The sequence below is a fragment of the Anomaloglossus baeobatrachus genome, chromosome 5 (genome assembly GCF_048569485.1).
Source record: "Anomaloglossus baeobatrachus isolate aAnoBae1 chromosome 5, aAnoBae1.hap1, whole genome shotgun sequence".
Lineage (NCBI taxonomy): Eukaryota > Metazoa > Chordata > Amphibia > Anura > Aromobatidae > Anomaloglossus > Anomaloglossus baeobatrachus.
Window position 1 is genome coordinate 26,886,246 of NC_134357.1, and position 16,066 is coordinate 26,902,311.

The 16,066-nt window shown below is 45.6% G+C and overlaps 1 protein-coding gene across 1 annotated transcript; it reads right to left on the minus strand.

The window, feature by feature from the left end:
- Window positions 1–14,363: 14,363 nt before the first annotated feature.
- LOC142313237 (killer cell lectin-like receptor subfamily B member 1B allele B) lies at window positions 14,364–15,598 on the minus strand. Its single transcript, XM_075352222.1, has 3 exons — window positions 15,508–15,598; window positions 14,833–14,945; window positions 14,364–14,703 (listed from the first exon to the last, which is right to left on the minus strand). The coding sequence occupies exons 1-3, from the start codon at window positions 15,547–15,549 to the stop codon at window positions 14,583–14,585; spliced, it is 276 nt and encodes a 91-aa protein (XP_075208337.1). The 5' UTR covers window positions 15,550–15,598; the 3' UTR covers window positions 14,364–14,582.
- Between the last annotated feature and the right edge of the window lie 468 nt (window positions 15,599–16,066).

Consider the following 16,066-nt stretch of genomic DNA (forward strand, 5'->3'; position numbering starts at 1 on the left):
GATCGGGTTGTGAGCCAACATCTTGCTGTAATAGAGTTAAGCTGAGCTTTTGAGTGGTCACCAGTGCACTTGCTCTGGCCCCCATTGTCCTAAAGCGATGTGATTGCAGAACACCAATGGATAACCATGGCTGGATGCCTTCTAAAGCTGAACCTCATAGGAAACAATTATTACTGTAATACTGCAAAACTGTTACCAAGAATCACAGAATCAAGTTCTGTAACCAACTCCAGTGCTCAATAGCCACCAATATTTTTTTATTTTTTATGCTTTAAGGATTTCCGTAGCACAAGGAATGGAATTGTCACCTGTGCAATATTAAGGAAATTCTCAAAATATGCACTGTTGGTGGCTCTTGAGGACTAGAGTTGGGGAACACTGCTGTGAGGTGCCTAAAAAAAATGCAATTTTAAAAAATGTTTTCAAAATTAAAAAAACTGCTAATCACTCACCTTTTTCTCTGATAAAAATAAAGAAATTAAAATTACAAAAGAAAATAAAAGTATTTGGAATGCTCCTATAAAGTGGCTCCTCATCAACAGAGGCAAGGAGAGTATTGCCTCCTATAGAGATGTCATCCAATTTAAGGAGTAATTCTGCTACCGTCTGTGACGCACATAAGGACGAAATACACTATCTAGATAAATACTAACATTTTGTGCAAGAGGATACGCACCTGCTACAATGGGGGATGTCCCCTTAAAGGCTTAAGGGACTTATGGATTTTAGGAAGAAAAGAAAACCTAGCAATTGTTGGAAAATTAGGAATCACAGAATCCATTTCTTTGTTTAGAAATAAATAAGCCTCAAACCTTAAAGGGAACCTGTCAGCAGAAATTTCCCCTAAAACCTAAAAGATTCCCCCTCTGCAGCTCCTGGGCTGCATTCTAGAAAGGTCCCTGTTATTATTGTGCCCCCTTTCTGACCAAAATACAGAGTTTATAAAGTGGTACCTTTTTGGATTTGGATTCTGTAAATGTGACACGGGGGCGGGCTGCCTGATGGCCGTTATTCTGCCTCCTGCCGCTTTAGGCCGTCCCCCATCACTCCTTTGCATAGCTGTGAACGCCGCCCAGTGCTCCACAGGTCCCCGCGCATGCCCAGTGCTCATCTCTCGTGGATGAGCAGTGTGCCCAGTGTCACCGCTGGTGACGTGCACGCAGGCTTTAGATTATGGGCGGTGCTGTGATGTTTATTACCAAGCAACCGCCCATAATCGCGGGACCGCGCTTTCCCCCTCGGCGTCCTTCGTTCTGCGCAAGCGCGGTGCTGCTGACACCACGTCACCTCCTTCCCATCTTGCCCTGAGGCAGGAAATAGATAGAAGGAGGTGACGTGGGGTCAGCAGCACCGCGCTTGCGCAGAACGAAGGACGCCGAGGGGGAAAGTGCGGTCCCGCGATTATGGGCGGTTGCTTGGTAATAAACATCACAGCACCGCCCATAATCTAAAGCCTGCGCGCACGTCACCAGCGGTGACACTGGGCACACTGCTCATCCACGAGAGATGAGCACTGGGCATGCGCGGGGACCTGTGGAGCACTGGGCGGCGTCCACAGCTATGGAAAGGAGTGATGAGGGACGGCCTAAAGCGGCAGGAGGCAGAATAACGGCCTTCAGGCAGCCCGCCCCCGTGTCGCATTTACAGAATCCAAATCCAAAAAGGTACCACTTTATAAACTCTGTATTTTGGTCAGAAAGGGGGCACAATAATAACAGGGACCTTTCTAGAATGCAGCCCAGGAGCTGCAGAGGGGGAATCTTTTAGGTTTTAGGGGAAATTTCTGCTGACAGGTTCCCTTTAAACAAGAATGTGAGATCATGAAACAGTATATAGTAGAGTCTCTTCTGGAACCTCATATGTGGTTTTATCAGAAAGTATAGAGTAGCATATCCATTTATATCCATCATTAACCAAATGTCCTCCCTTATCTGAAGATTTTGGAATAGTATGTGAATTGTTTTCCAAATTGAAGCGTGATGACATCTTATCACTAGTCACATTAAGCGTTCAGAGATAAATTTTGTTAGAGTATGTAATTCTTTTTTGAATACTCTATTATACCGTAGATGTCTATACAGACAAGTTTACTAACCCGTGATGTGCTCTTTTTTGCCATTCACACAATTTTTGGGTGCCCCCTCCGTGCCTTTGGTAGGGTCATTATATAGAACTATGTCCTTTGCACCCCTCTTTTTTCTTGGAGTGGGGATAAATTTTGTTTTCAGTACATCTTATGGAATGTGTTTTTAATAAATCTTTATTTTTTATATATAGCGCTATCATATTCCGCAGCGCTTTACATACATCAGGAACACTGTCCCCATTGGGGCTCACAATCTAAATTCCCTATCAGTATGTATGTTTTTGGAGTGTGGGAGGAAACCGGAGTACCCGGAGGAAACCCACGCAAACACGGGGAGAACATACAAACTCCTTGCAGATGGTGTCCTTGGTAGGATTCGAACCCAGGACCCCAGCACTGCAAGGCTGCAGTGCTAACCACTGAGCCACCGTGCCGCCCTAGTATATTATTAAATAATAACTCTTGTTATTATCTTTTAACAACATTATTTACTAAGAGGAGGTAATATTTTCTATTTGTATAAATTGTATGCATTTCCATGCACTTTAACTTTCTTTATCTAGAAAAAGCAGGACTTTATTTTCCCATATATGCAGGATATCGTAAATATACTTTCCTGATTTTTAAAATGCTGTAACAAAGCAAAACAATGTAGAAAACAAGATTGTATTTTGATTGTATTTGAACCTTTTATAAATAAAGATTTTGTACTAATACGCCTCTGCTTTTTTTTCCTGTAATGATTATACAGATACCAAACATGCCAGCTTATGTTATTTCTTTAGACTTGTATAGCATCTAATTACCTTGATGTGTTTTCAGTTTAAGAAGGGAATTGTATTTTCAAATCATGGAAAGGTGTGACGTTACTTTATAGAACATAGCATACATATAACCCCCCCACATTTGTGGCGCATAATATATGTGTATATGTAGAAATTATGGAATTATGGAGCCTCATAGCAAAAGTCCCCCCATCTCCATCCATTATGATGCTGACACAGTGACTCCAACACTTTATAATACCTCCCACAGCATTGTGCCCCCCTAAAAACGATATGATGGTCCCCACAGACCCCTATATGCAGGATGATGGCTCCACAACCCCAACAGGCAAAATTAGGTCCCGCACATACAATGTGATATCCACCACATCCACCATGAGTGTACATAAAGTCCCCCACACATTATGATATTCAGCACAGGCAGTTATGAGGGGCCCACAAAACTCTCAGCTCCCTGTGGCACCACACTATTCTACAGTATTTGCAGATACCATTAAAATTGTGACAATGGGTGGGAGGATTTGGGAAGGGAGTGACACTTTGGACCAGGTTCACCCAACTCACAGGCCCCATAGCAGACGCTTGATTTAATGAACAGACATGCATATGGGTACAGTTTGCCATTTCATCCTCAAGTTTTTTTTTCTGTATTTTGATTCATTCTTTCCAAAAAATTAAACAAAACAAAAATTTGGATGTTTCCAAAGCTGAGATGAACAAATCTATTGATTGAAAATTTGATTTCCTGCGAATCTAAAGTATTTCAAAACCTCTGATTGTACAAACAAGGTGTCACGCTGTACAAAGGCTAGTAAGACTTAGTACAATGTAATCCCCACTAGGTGGCAGCAGAGCAGTGAAGGAGAGATAAAGAAACACTGTAATTGAAAGGCAGCTGAAGTATACCAGAGTAACTCCAGCAGGCAGTTAACAGGGGAACCACCCGGGGGCAATAGAGTAGTCAAACAGTCAGGGTCTAGCCAGTAAAGTTGAGTCACTGCAAAGGGAGGATCAATATCAAAGTCAGAAAACAGATCCGAGTCAGAAGTCGGGAGATCAGGTGTGCAGAGGGAAAACACAAACAACAGGCAGGAGAGGGAAGTCAGGGACCGGGACAGGCAGACGAACGGGGGAGGGTCCAAGTCCGGACACAGTAACAGGGAGGCAGAACAGATCAGGAACACTCACCAGAGCCAGTATACATGCTGCAAGGCAGAAATATCACTGGCACTGAGCCATAGGTAGAAAGACAATATATAGCGTCCTGGGATCTAGGACGAGGCAAGGAAAGTTAACCCCTGACATGGCCAGGCCAGAGCTGGGTGTAACCACAGCAGGGAAAAGCCGGCCTAGATCATGACACAAGGACTGTGAAAATGTGCTGCTACGGTAGACCTCTGACGTTACAGTGGTGGGTCCGTGCGACCGTACCGGGCACGAGCGACAGGCTTTTATGATCGGCGTTAAAAATAATAATAATAATAATAAAAAGGGGGAGAGAGAAATAATAAAATAAACAAATAAATAGTTTGAACAGAAAAAAAAGGCCAGCTCACCACTTTATGTGCCGAGGGTATATGCCACGTTTGTCCGCTCAGGACTCCCAGGCAAAAAATAGAATCCAGCGGACCATAGGCAGAAAAGTATATAAAAAACTTCTTTACTTACCAAAGATTAAAATCTTTGCAGTATAGGCTCACACATTGAACAAGATAATAGCTCCATCTAACGCGTTTCAACAAATGAATAGTCACTACATCTTAATCATTGATACAGAATATTCTGACACAAACTCTTAAAAAGGTCTAGACATATCTCATCGCCAATGGGATGTTATGTGCGAGCCTGAACCGTGAAGATTTTAAACTCTGGTAAATAAAGAAGTTTTTTTTTATATACTTTTCTGCCTATGGTCCGCTGGATTCTATTTTTTTGCTATTTGAGAGTTTGTGGTACCAGTTTGGATTTTCGGCTGTGGTGTGGCCGGGCATTGCTGGAGGTCCCTAGGAGTTAGGTGGTGATGTGCAGTGCCAGAGGGTAGTCCTCTCGCCCTCCCTGGGTCCTGGGGATGTTGAGGTAGGGATGGCTCAGCAGAGAATAATTCAGCCAGAGACAGGACAGAAGCATTTACCTGTTACTGAAGTTCTGCAGAACAGTCCGGAACATTCCTTACAGCCTTCACAATGATGGTGGTTTTTCCTGCCCCAATGAGAGTTTGGTTTCTCTGCCGTGTGGTGTAGTGTATTCTCCTGCTGCTACGTCACTACCTGGCAAAAGGTGTCTTGAAATCCTGGAATTTTCAAGACAAGTAAACTCTGGATCTTTGACCTCTTCCAGTGAGCAGCGACTCGAATTCTGAGGGAAAACTCTTTGTTTCTTCTAGAAGTTTCCAGACTCAAACATGTCTCTGAGCTCCTGGGAAAATCCACTGCTCCTTATAAAGAGGCTAATAGCAGTCTCTCAGTTTGCCACTGACACTGGAAGTCCTGGTAGTGTGGCGCCCCTGACCTGGTCAGGCACCACTGAGTACTGCACCCATGCTGGGGACAGTACAATACAGGTAATCCAGAAGGCTGACAGGGGTGTGGAACACAGGCGCATAGTGATCAGGTCTCACACATGTACCCATGAGAGGACCCCTGGGGATCCCAGGAGGGGGCAAGCCTTCACCTTCACTGGAATAGTGGAGGGGGTAGAGCCTCCATCTCCTCTCAAGGGGTGTGGTGGAGAGTCTGGTTGCTAGGTGGCGTAGGCAAGAACAGGAGAGGAGGAGCAGTGAGCCAGTTCAGTGTAGAGTCCAGGGAGCTCAAGTGAGGAGCAGATCCCTGGAGCTGTGCAATCTGACAGCGTCCGCGCAGTGGCTACAGACGGGGGAGAACGGTCAACTAGGAGTGCTACCTGAAAGCCAGCTTCAGCTAGAGAGTGCAACGGAGTGGGAAGTAAGGAGACTGCTAGAGAGCACCAGGCCCAACCGGGCGGCAGATCCCGAAGCAAGGATAGATTTACCTTTCCCTGCTAAACCTGCCGGTGTGGGGCTCTCAAAGCCCACACCACAACACCACAAAAGCCGCAGCCACGTAACCGCAGTGAGGGCCCATAGGTCACAGGAGGCAAGCAGCTGGAGTGGCCTGGTCCGGGGAACAAGCACACGGCAAACAACAAGGGGAGAGAGGCTGCAGCATCTTCCCTGGGTGGCCCCCATAGGGACTCAAAGTCGGGGTCACCCCAAACCACCGAGGGCTAAGGAAGGCGAGTCAGTAGTCACCCTCATAAAGTCAGCCTGAAGGATACCTGGTTCCCATCTGGTTCATCCCAGCTACGCCCGGGCTACTCACCCTGCCATCAAATGTGAGTAAAGCCCTTGAAAGACAGTTCTGCCTGTGTGAGTCATTCTGCGACTTGTGGTACTACAAACCTACACAGGGCCCTGGGGCTTGCCTCACTCTCAGGAGGCTATTCCAACTAACTGCACACACCATCAGCCCCAGGCGACCCTCAACCTGCAGTGGCGGTCCCTACTGGCCGCAATACTGAGAGTGGCGTCACGATCAAAACCGAAGATTCCCTACCTGTGACCAGATCCAGCTACGTGGAGTCCCTGAAGGTAATGCACCGACACAACACCTGTGGGGCTTCACAGTAGATTAGAGACTGATACCCTGTCAATGTGTACCTGTCCCCTCTAGAGGTTTTAGCAGTCACCTCAGGACAGGACGTCTCCATATTACACACCTCACTTCACCTCACACTGACTGCAACCCTCCTATTTGTCACTGAATTTACCTCACACCTAAGCTCCTCCCCTTTCTCCTTCTAGGGCGCATACACAAGCTCCTCCCCTTCTCCTTCTAGGGCTCACACACAAGCCTTGTTATCAGCTCAGGTGAACAGCCCCAGTAACGGAGTTTGGGCGAATGTGTGTTTGTAGTGAACAGCAGAGAAAACCAAATTCATTACAGCTGGCAATACATATTATACAGATTGAAATACACATGTAACTATTATTTGTGGTGACTATGCACAGGGAACCACAAATAATTGAACAGTTTTTAAGCTCTTTAACAGAAACACATCCTTAGTAATGTCAAACTGACCTCAAAATACTGCATAAGGCTATGGGCAAATGAATGGTGACCAAAAGCCTTTTTATCTCCTTATGTAAACTACATTTTTGTCATAGGTGGCTAAGGAAAGTATGAAGGCTGCTTCATACCCCACAGATGCTGGCATCTTTCTGTAGCTGCAGCAACCAGAGGTTGCTCCAATTGCGGCAGTTTAACCATTTAAATTCTGTTATCAATTTCTGACATCTGAATTTAAATTACATCATTGCTGATGCAGCTCCCATCAGACTCCTGAGCCTGGGTTACCATGTTACTTGGGGGCCTGCTTAAGCCTGCTTTACATGCTTCAATAGATCTTTCAATCCGTCGTCAGGGTCAAGTTGTAAGTGACGCACATCCGGCATCGTTCGTGACGTATTTGCGTGTGACACCTACGTGCGATCAAGATTGAACGCAAATACGGTGATCGCATACACGTCGTTTATTCCTCATACATTGAACGTTTTGTTGTACGAACATAGTCAATTGAAATGTGTGACATCCCTCATACGATTTTGCGAATTCTACTTTTATACGTCAGAAGCTGTGCGGGTGTGTTGTTGAACGTCAAGCTTTTACGCCCATCCCCATACATGTAAATAATCGCACTTGAGTTACGACTTAATCTCTCTTTAAATGGCATCCTGCAATGCCTTGAAACACTGCCATGATTCATAAACATTATTAAAATCAAGCCATTACCTAGCAAGTTACAAAAACAAGAATGACAATTCAAGGGAAAAACAAAACAAAACAAATTTTGCAATTTTAACGCACGTGCGATATTTTTATAGTGGGTTGCCAGATTAAACATGCATTGCAAGCCTTTAATAGTCTTGAATGCAACGCACATAGTTCTGGTGTATTTTATAAAACAAAAAAATAACGTAATTGCGTCAATTGATGGTTGTAATTTAAATTAAAAAAAAAGGGTGCACAATGCATACGTCAGAGAACACATGATCTAAAAGATTGCACACAATATTGATCAATTAAAAAAAGACTACTAACGCACGTGTGACAGCAAATAAACGACCTACGTGTGATCTCATTAGATCGCATATGCGACCTGGGCGTGTCACATCGCATACGAGATCGCACACCTAATTGTAAGGTGTAAAGCAGGCTTAAAAGGCACCTATCTGCTGTGTTAAGGGCACTTTACACGCAGCGAGCGTACCTACCTCCGTCGGTTGTGCATCACGGGCAAATCGCTGCCCGTGGCGCACAACATCGCTTACACCCGTCACACTACTTACCTTCCCTGCGACGTCACTGTGGCCGGCGAACCGCCTCCTTTCTAAGGGGGCGGTTCGTGCAGCGTCACAGCGGTGTCACTAAGCGGCCGCCCAATAGAAGCAGAGGGGCGGAGATGAGCGGGACGAACATCCCGCCTACCTTCTTCCTTCCTCATTGCGGGCGGCCGCAGGTAAGGAGATGTTCCTCGTTCCTGCGGTGTCACACGTAGCGATGTGTGCTTCTGCAGGAACGATGAACAACCTGCGTCCTGCAACGGCAATGATAATCGGTAAAGGAACGACGTGTCAACGATCAACGATTAGGTAAGGAATTTTGATCGTTAACGGTCGTTCGTGCGTTTCACATGAAACAACGTCGCTAACGAGGTCGGATGTGCGTCACGAATACCATGACCCCAACGACATCTCGTTAGCGATGTCGTTGCATGTAAAGCGGCCTTTAGTTGTCCTGTGAAGCTCAGCCACAGGTATTGCAGCATGTAGAAAATGATAGAACAATCACAGACTCAAGTCCACTAAAGGGACTTCAAAGATAGAGAATTAAAAAATGAAAAAAAAACCAACAGGTTTAGTGTGTGAAAAAGATCATGCTATATAAATTATAAAATTTAAACCACACTTTAAACACCAAAAAATAAAAAAAAGATTGAAAAGACAGAATAGCTTTTTTTTTGTCATCCCACTTCCTAAAAATAATACATTATAAAGAGATGAAACTGTCACATACAGTGCCTTGAAAAACAATTCATACCAGTCATGTACTTTTTCACATTTTTTTCACATTACACCCACAAACTTATGTAGGGGCAGAGATCCTGATTCCACTTACTGAGCTGCTTTATGCCATTTTGAGAAAATCGCGTTTTTTTCTGCTGCAGATTCAGAAGTTGTTTGAATGTGTAGCTCTATAGCCCTGATTGGCAGCATTCTGCCCATCTGATAACGCTGGGCAATGGGCACTGAATAACATGTTAGCACTCCCATCTGGGTGTGCTAACATGCTAAGAGGGCAGACTGGTTGGGGGAAATAATGCCCTTATGACTAGTCCCTGCGCTCATTCGCATATCATAAAGGATCTTTAGAAATATGTTTTCTAAAGATCTCTTTATCCATACTACTAGATACTAGGACGGTTAGGCCGGGATTACCAATAGGTGCAGTTTTGCAGAGAAGTTCTTGGGGCAAACGTGCTCTGTGTCGGGGTCCGCCTGGGAAACGGGAGGTCTCCTCCATTTCGTCTTTAGGACACAGGAAGCCGCAAAGCTAAGAGACGGGGAAGGGCAGAAGTCAAACTCAGCAGCTAGGGGAATAATAACCAGGGTGAAGGCTAGACAAGAAAGTACCTAACAGAACAGCGGTAGCAGAACAGGAACGGAGAAGGAATGTGGCCATGTCTGTCCAGGAGTGGTCTGTCGTGAAGATCGCAAATAAAATAGTTTGTTGTTGTGTTGCAAAGAATCTGCCTATGTGATGTGTCATCCTACTACGTTTCCGACGGTGACCGGCAGTGGGTTGTCGAATCCACAGAAATTGTCATGCAAGTAATTGTCGCACTCCCCAGCTGGGGCGGAACACATGTGTCACGGGCAGGGGGTGCACTGCTCGACTGCGCCTGCGACTCGGGTCCGGCTGCTGCTGCTGCTCGGTGGCTCGAGCGGTGGGCCGGATCCGGGGACTTGCACGGCGCTCCTCGCCCGTGAGTGAAAGGGGTTGGTTTGGTTTGGGATTGAGTTCATGACGCCACCCACGGTTCGTGGTGAGGTTGGGGCACCACCGCTGCTGGTGACGGGGATCCCGGGAGCATTGTTAAGTAGCCTTTTCCCCCTCCGTGGGTAGGGGTTGGTGGTCCTGGGGCCCGGTAAGGGGAGAAGGGCTGGATGCAGGGCAGGGGAGGTGCAGGGTCGCGAGGGCAGCGCGGTGCTGGACGGCACGGTGGTACTCACTCAGCCAAGGATAAACACAGAGTCTCCGGTAAAACAAACGGCTGGGTGGACGGGTCCCGCAGCCGGCAGCTGTGGTTACTCCCGGACGGTTGGTGATGGCTGCCTTTCCCTGCACCCGTTGTGTGTCTTCGGTCCCGATGGCTTCCCACCGGTAACCCGCTCCCCAGCGTACAGATGCCGGAGGAGCCCTTTTGCCCGCAGGCTCTGGCCCTGGAAGCTCTGGCTCTGGCAGTAGCTTTATCTCCCTGTACGGTTTGGACGGTTGCCTTCAATCGGGTCTTTGATGCTAGGGAACCCCGGAGGTTCCCGTCGCTAACGGATTTGACCAGTTTCACGGCAACTCCCAGCCTGGTCGGGGTCCGCAGGCCCTGCCGGTTTGGTGCTGGCTTCTCTTCACTCCCCGGTTCGGTACCGGTGGGCCACCGCCCAACACCGGCCCTACGGTTCCGCGTCGATAGGCCTCTCCTCCAGACGGCCACCACCGTCTGCCAACCTTGCTGTATGTGCCCGAGCCACGTACCCGGACACGGTCAGTTTGCTCCTCTCTTGCCACTTCACTCCTCCACTTTCACTCTCCCTAACTCAACTGCCCTTTTCCCGCCTCCAGGACTGTGAACTCCTCGGTGGGTGGAGCCAACCGCCTGGCTCCGCCCCATCTGGTGTGGACATCAGCCCCTGGAGGGAGGCAACAAGGATTTGGGTGTGCGGCTGATGTGCCTAACCGGGGTGTGGGGTGTGTTGTTGCAGTACCTGTGACGTCCTGGCTTGCCCAGGGCGCCACACATGCACAACACCAAATTAAGGAAGGAGAGTGGAGCTCTGACGGCCATCAATATCACCGGGCCTCTCCTTTGAATAGTATACTGGTCTGGTTGTGGTTGTGCATTATTGCTGTGAGTGATTGTGGTGTTCACCCTTGTCCTTTTGTTGCTGCCTTACTTTTCTTGCTTTTCACGATCTCTTACTGTTTATTCCTGTGAGTTAGCAGCATGTCTGAGTTTTGGTTTACCCTTTTCTATCTTAATCTATGTTACCATCACACATCTGCCCTTTCCTTCCCTGTGGGGTAACAGATTAGATCTGATCAGGAGAATAGTCAGGCACAGGACTCAGTCATCTCCACCATTAGGGGTAACCCTGAGGTTAGGGATATCCTCGTGTCTCCTAGCATGACGGACAGTATAGGCTATCCTGCAGTTACACTGTGACAAAGACACAGACTGGTACAGAAGGAGAGCGGACCCTGCTTGTAGTCTACAGGTATACACTAAAATATATATTATACACTAAACACCCAGTACCTGGTGTGTTGATCTATGGTGTTTTGAGCCTCCAGTAAGACATTACCATATACGTAAGCTGAGTGTACATAAATATTACATGTATGTCAGCAGGATCTTCTACTATGAATAAAGTAATGTACTTGTGTTGGAAAGTAATAATAAAATATGATATGACTTAATTAATATTTAACACAAAGTGAGGTCTCATCTCTTTTGCAATTAACCAATTCCCTGAACAGCAGTGCTAAAACGAAAACTCATCATGTAGCACATTTTAGAAGTTGTAGTTTCCTAACAGAAAGTATGTTGTGACGTGCAAAATATACATCTACAGTGGATGAAAAAGTCTACAAACCCTTTAGAATTGTAGGTTTTTGACATGTGAAAAGATCATATCAAGAAACAAACTGGAATAATTTTGCGGGGATAATAAAAGTAATTAAACAAAAATAATGTGGTGGAATAAGTGTGAGCATCCTACTATAACTGGGTATGTGGTTGTGTTTAGTATTAACCAATCACATATAACTAGAGATGAGCGAGGTTCGAGGTTCGCCAATTTCATGTTCGAGTGATTTTGGGCGGTGTTCGAGTCGTTCGACGAACTCGAACGATTTGCTAAAAGTTTGGCAGTTCGAGTTATGTTCGAGAACGGTTCGATCACCAAAAGCGTGGCTTTTCACAGTAAGTATGTGCACACCTTTCAAATCTGCATGCGTCCTGCGTCCTGCGTCCCCAGCACAATCCCTCTCTCTTTCCTACTCACCGATCACAGGCGCCTCGCTGCACGGCTGTTACAAATCTCCAGCGGCAATTCCTCTTTTGAAAATGGCTGCCGCTTCATTATTCAATTAGTTATTCCTTGCTTTCCCTGCCCACCGGCGCCCATGATTGGTTGCAGTCAGACACGCCCCCAACGATGAGTGACAGCTGTCTCACTGCAAACAATCACAGCCGCCGGCGGGCTGGTCTATATCGTGCAGTAAAATAAATAAATAAAGAAAATAAAGAAAAAAAAAAATGCGGTTCCCCCCAATTTTGATACCAGCCAGGATAAAGCCACACGGCTGGAGGCTGGTATTGTCAGGATGGGGAGCTCCACATTATGGGGAGCCCACCACCCTAACAATATCATCTAGCAGCCGCCCAGAATTGCCGCATCCAGTAGATGCGGCAGTCCCGGGACTCTACCCACCTCATCCCGAATAGCCCTGGTGCGGTGGCAATCGGGGTAATAAGGAATTAATCATGACAAGCGTCTCCCAGAGACACCTTCCATGATTAAACTGTAAGTGAAAGTAAAGAAACACACACAACGAAAAATCCTTTATTTGGAATAAAAGACAAAAAACACCTCATTTACCTCTTTATTAATCCCAAAACAACAATCCGGGTCCGAAGTAATCCACACGACACTGTCAGATCTGCTACATGAAGATGACAGGGAGCGATCTGTGTCCTCTCCACGTAGCACCTGAAGTGAGCAGCGCTGTCACCAGACTTCACTCTACAATGCAGATGTCAAGATTACCAAATCTGCCTATGTTCCTCATTAGAGACAGTGGCTCAATGGTTAGAGTTCTCACCTAAGAAGCATTAGTTCACGAGTTCAAGTCCCAGCCGTCCTGGTAAAAAAAATAATTTATTTTAAATTATAATTATTATTTTTTATAATTATAATTTAATTTAATTATGCACTGAGGGGAGGAGCCGGACATCAGCTGTGAGCCGCGGGACACACCTCTAAAATCAGAGCAGTTCACGGAATGAGGATGCATTGCTCTCTCCTCTCTCTCTTCTCTCTCTCTTTCTCTCTCTCTCTCGTTTTCTTTTTCCCTCTCTCTCTCTCTCTTTTTCTCAGTCTCTCTTTTTCTCTCCCCCCCCCTCTCTATCTCTTTTACTCAGTCTCTCTTTTTCTAAGTCTCTCTCTCTCCCTGTCCAGGGCGCCACATGGGGAGCCTCTATTTTTCAATACCAGCCAAGATAAAGCACACAGCAACAGGCTACAGCCCACAGCTATCTACTTTACCTGCGATGGTTATCACAAATAGCCAGGGGACCACACCTCAGAGTGGCATAATACTCTGACAATATTGTTCCCAGAAGCGATCTGTGTTTCAGAGACGCTTCCAGGCATCTTCCCAATGCTGTTCCCATTCACATTCAATTTAAGCACTTTTCCATCCATTTCAGCCTTTTTACAGCCTTCCTGATATACTCAGAGGGTCAGCTGGAAAATTATTCAAGATTCCCAATGACTTGCATTACATTCGTTATTTGTGACGAATCACAAATAATACCAAGTATTCAAGACAAATAATTTGATATTTTAGTAATCGCCCACGTTTATCAAGCTTATGTATAATTTAAATATATAATATACCAGCAGGGAGGGTTTCATTGTATACAGCAGTGGGAACCAAACACCTTGCTGCAAGCGGTCCACTGTCACATAGATGTCCACCCCGGCACTCCCTGTGTGATACAGGGGAGGAGTATAGTCTTGCTCATCCTCCCTATTAATTGGTTTGGTTGGGAGAGGGGGGGGGAGTAAGGGTCTCGCAGATAGCATGGGAAAGAAGTCCATGTGCATTTTTCACTCATTGCACATCACAAACTATTGGAAAACATTTAAAACAGATTTTGGACATGGAATTTTGTTTGTTTTTAAAAAATTCTCACACATGCATGAACCAGACACTACATGTTCAGAAAGAAAAAAAACCCCACCAGTTTACTGCTAATATTAATGTAGCCGGTGCTTCAAGGCAATCACCTGATAATCTCGGACGGGAGTTCACGAACAGAAAATTATCAAACAGAAAAAGTCCAGGGGGCAGGCAAAAAAAAAACCAAAAAAAAACATTTATTGAAAAATATTAAAAACATGAGAACATAGCAGTAGCTGAATAATAATCTGACAGTGTCAAAAATTATTAATTAAACGATTACTCGTTTCGGCTGAGGAGCCTTCTTCTGAGGTCATACAAAGTAGACATTACATATTGTTCTTATAAAATTATTTTTCTTTCTCAACCTATACCTCCAAAGATCTAATAAAAAATATTAAAATTAATTAATAAAAAATATTCCTATTTGTATATGGTTCCATGTATGTGATATCAGATCCTCACGGCTTTCTTTACACAGATCCATCTTCTTGTAGAATTACAGTGATCCTGATAATATCTAGATCCGGTCATTCCTATGCAGCCTCCTGATTCTTGTGTCTTTATCTGGAACCTGGGGAACAAGAGAATAAAACAAGAGGAAATTATGAGAAATCAGTGATTATCAGGGAGGTCCAGACCCCGGTGATCAGATGTATCACACAGTAATGACCGGTGAGTGCTGGTGTCAGGAGTCACTTACAAGCTGCTGTTATATTGTCCTCCATCCACCCATCTCCAGACGTCTCCATCACGGTGAAGTCCGATCCAAGATGTGTCTTGTCCCCGCTGTGTGATAGATCTCTGTATAAACTCCTGTAAGAAATGAAGAACGTCTATCATATCAAATATATAATCAATATAAGGAAAGAGCAGACCAGGGTCAGTCATCTAGTCCTATATTATCCTTCTATATGGGGCCGGTCATCTAGTCCTATATTATCCTTCTATATGGGGCCGGTCATCTAGTCCTATATTATCCTTCTATATGGGGCCGGTCATCTAGTCCTATATTATCCTTCTATATGGGGCCGGTCATCTAGTCCTATATTATCCTTATATATGAGGCCGGGCATCTAGTCCTGTATTATCCTTATATATGGGGCCGGTCATCAAGTCCTATGTTATCCTTATATATGGGGCCGGTCATATAGTTCTATATTATCTTTATATATGGGGCCAGTCATCTAGTCCTATGTTATCCTTATATATGGGGCCGGTCATATAGTTCTATATTATCTTTATATATGGGGCTGGTCATCTAGTCCTATATTATCCTTATATATGGGGCCGGTCATCTAGTCCTATATTATCTTTATATATGGGATCGGTCATCTAGTCCTGTATTATCCTGTATATAAGGACATAGACATCGCACCTGCTGTTCCCGGTCCTTTATGACCAGTAGATCGGCTCCCATCGTTTTACAATAATCCCGGCTCTGGTTCCATGTTTTTGCTGTTACATCTGAGTAGTAATAACAGTGATCTCTATGTAGCCGCCAATGATAAGGACACAGAAGACAACCTGCAAGTAGTAAAAGTGTCTTTATAGTTTTAGTTATAGAAGATGTAGGACTGTATGTGACACCCTGGACTAGCCATGCGCCACAGATAGGCCCCTGCACAACACCTGCCCCCCAAAAAGGTTCTACCAGTCACCAAAAACCCTGAGTCACCCCCATCTGTTCCAGATGTCCACACCCGGGGGCGGGGTCAGGCGGTTGGCCATGCCCACCGAGGAGGATTGATGGGCAGGGGCGGGGAAAAACAAACAGATTGTGTTAGGGAGAGGAGAGGAGAGGAGGTAGCAGTGCAGAGCTGTGAAGTAAATCTGTCAGGGCCTAGGTGGGAGCCTAGGGACCTTGTGGCCAGGAGACAGAGGGTGGTGGCCGTCTGCAGGAGGCCGGGAGTAGAACCGGCGGAACCGTCAAGGCT

Coding starts and splice junctions, on each gene's coding strand:
- LOC142313237 (XM_075352222.1), bottom strand. CDS start 15,549: ATGGGAGCCGATCTACTGGTCATAAAGGACCGGGAACAGCAG. Junction 14,946..15,507: donor TAAAGGACCGGGAACAGCAG/GTGCGATGTCTA, acceptor CATTTCTTACAG/GAGTTTATACAGAGATCTAT. Junction 14,704..14,832: donor GGACAATATAACAGCAGCTT/GTAAGTGACTCC, acceptor CTTGTTCCCCAG/GTTCCAGATAAAGACACAAG.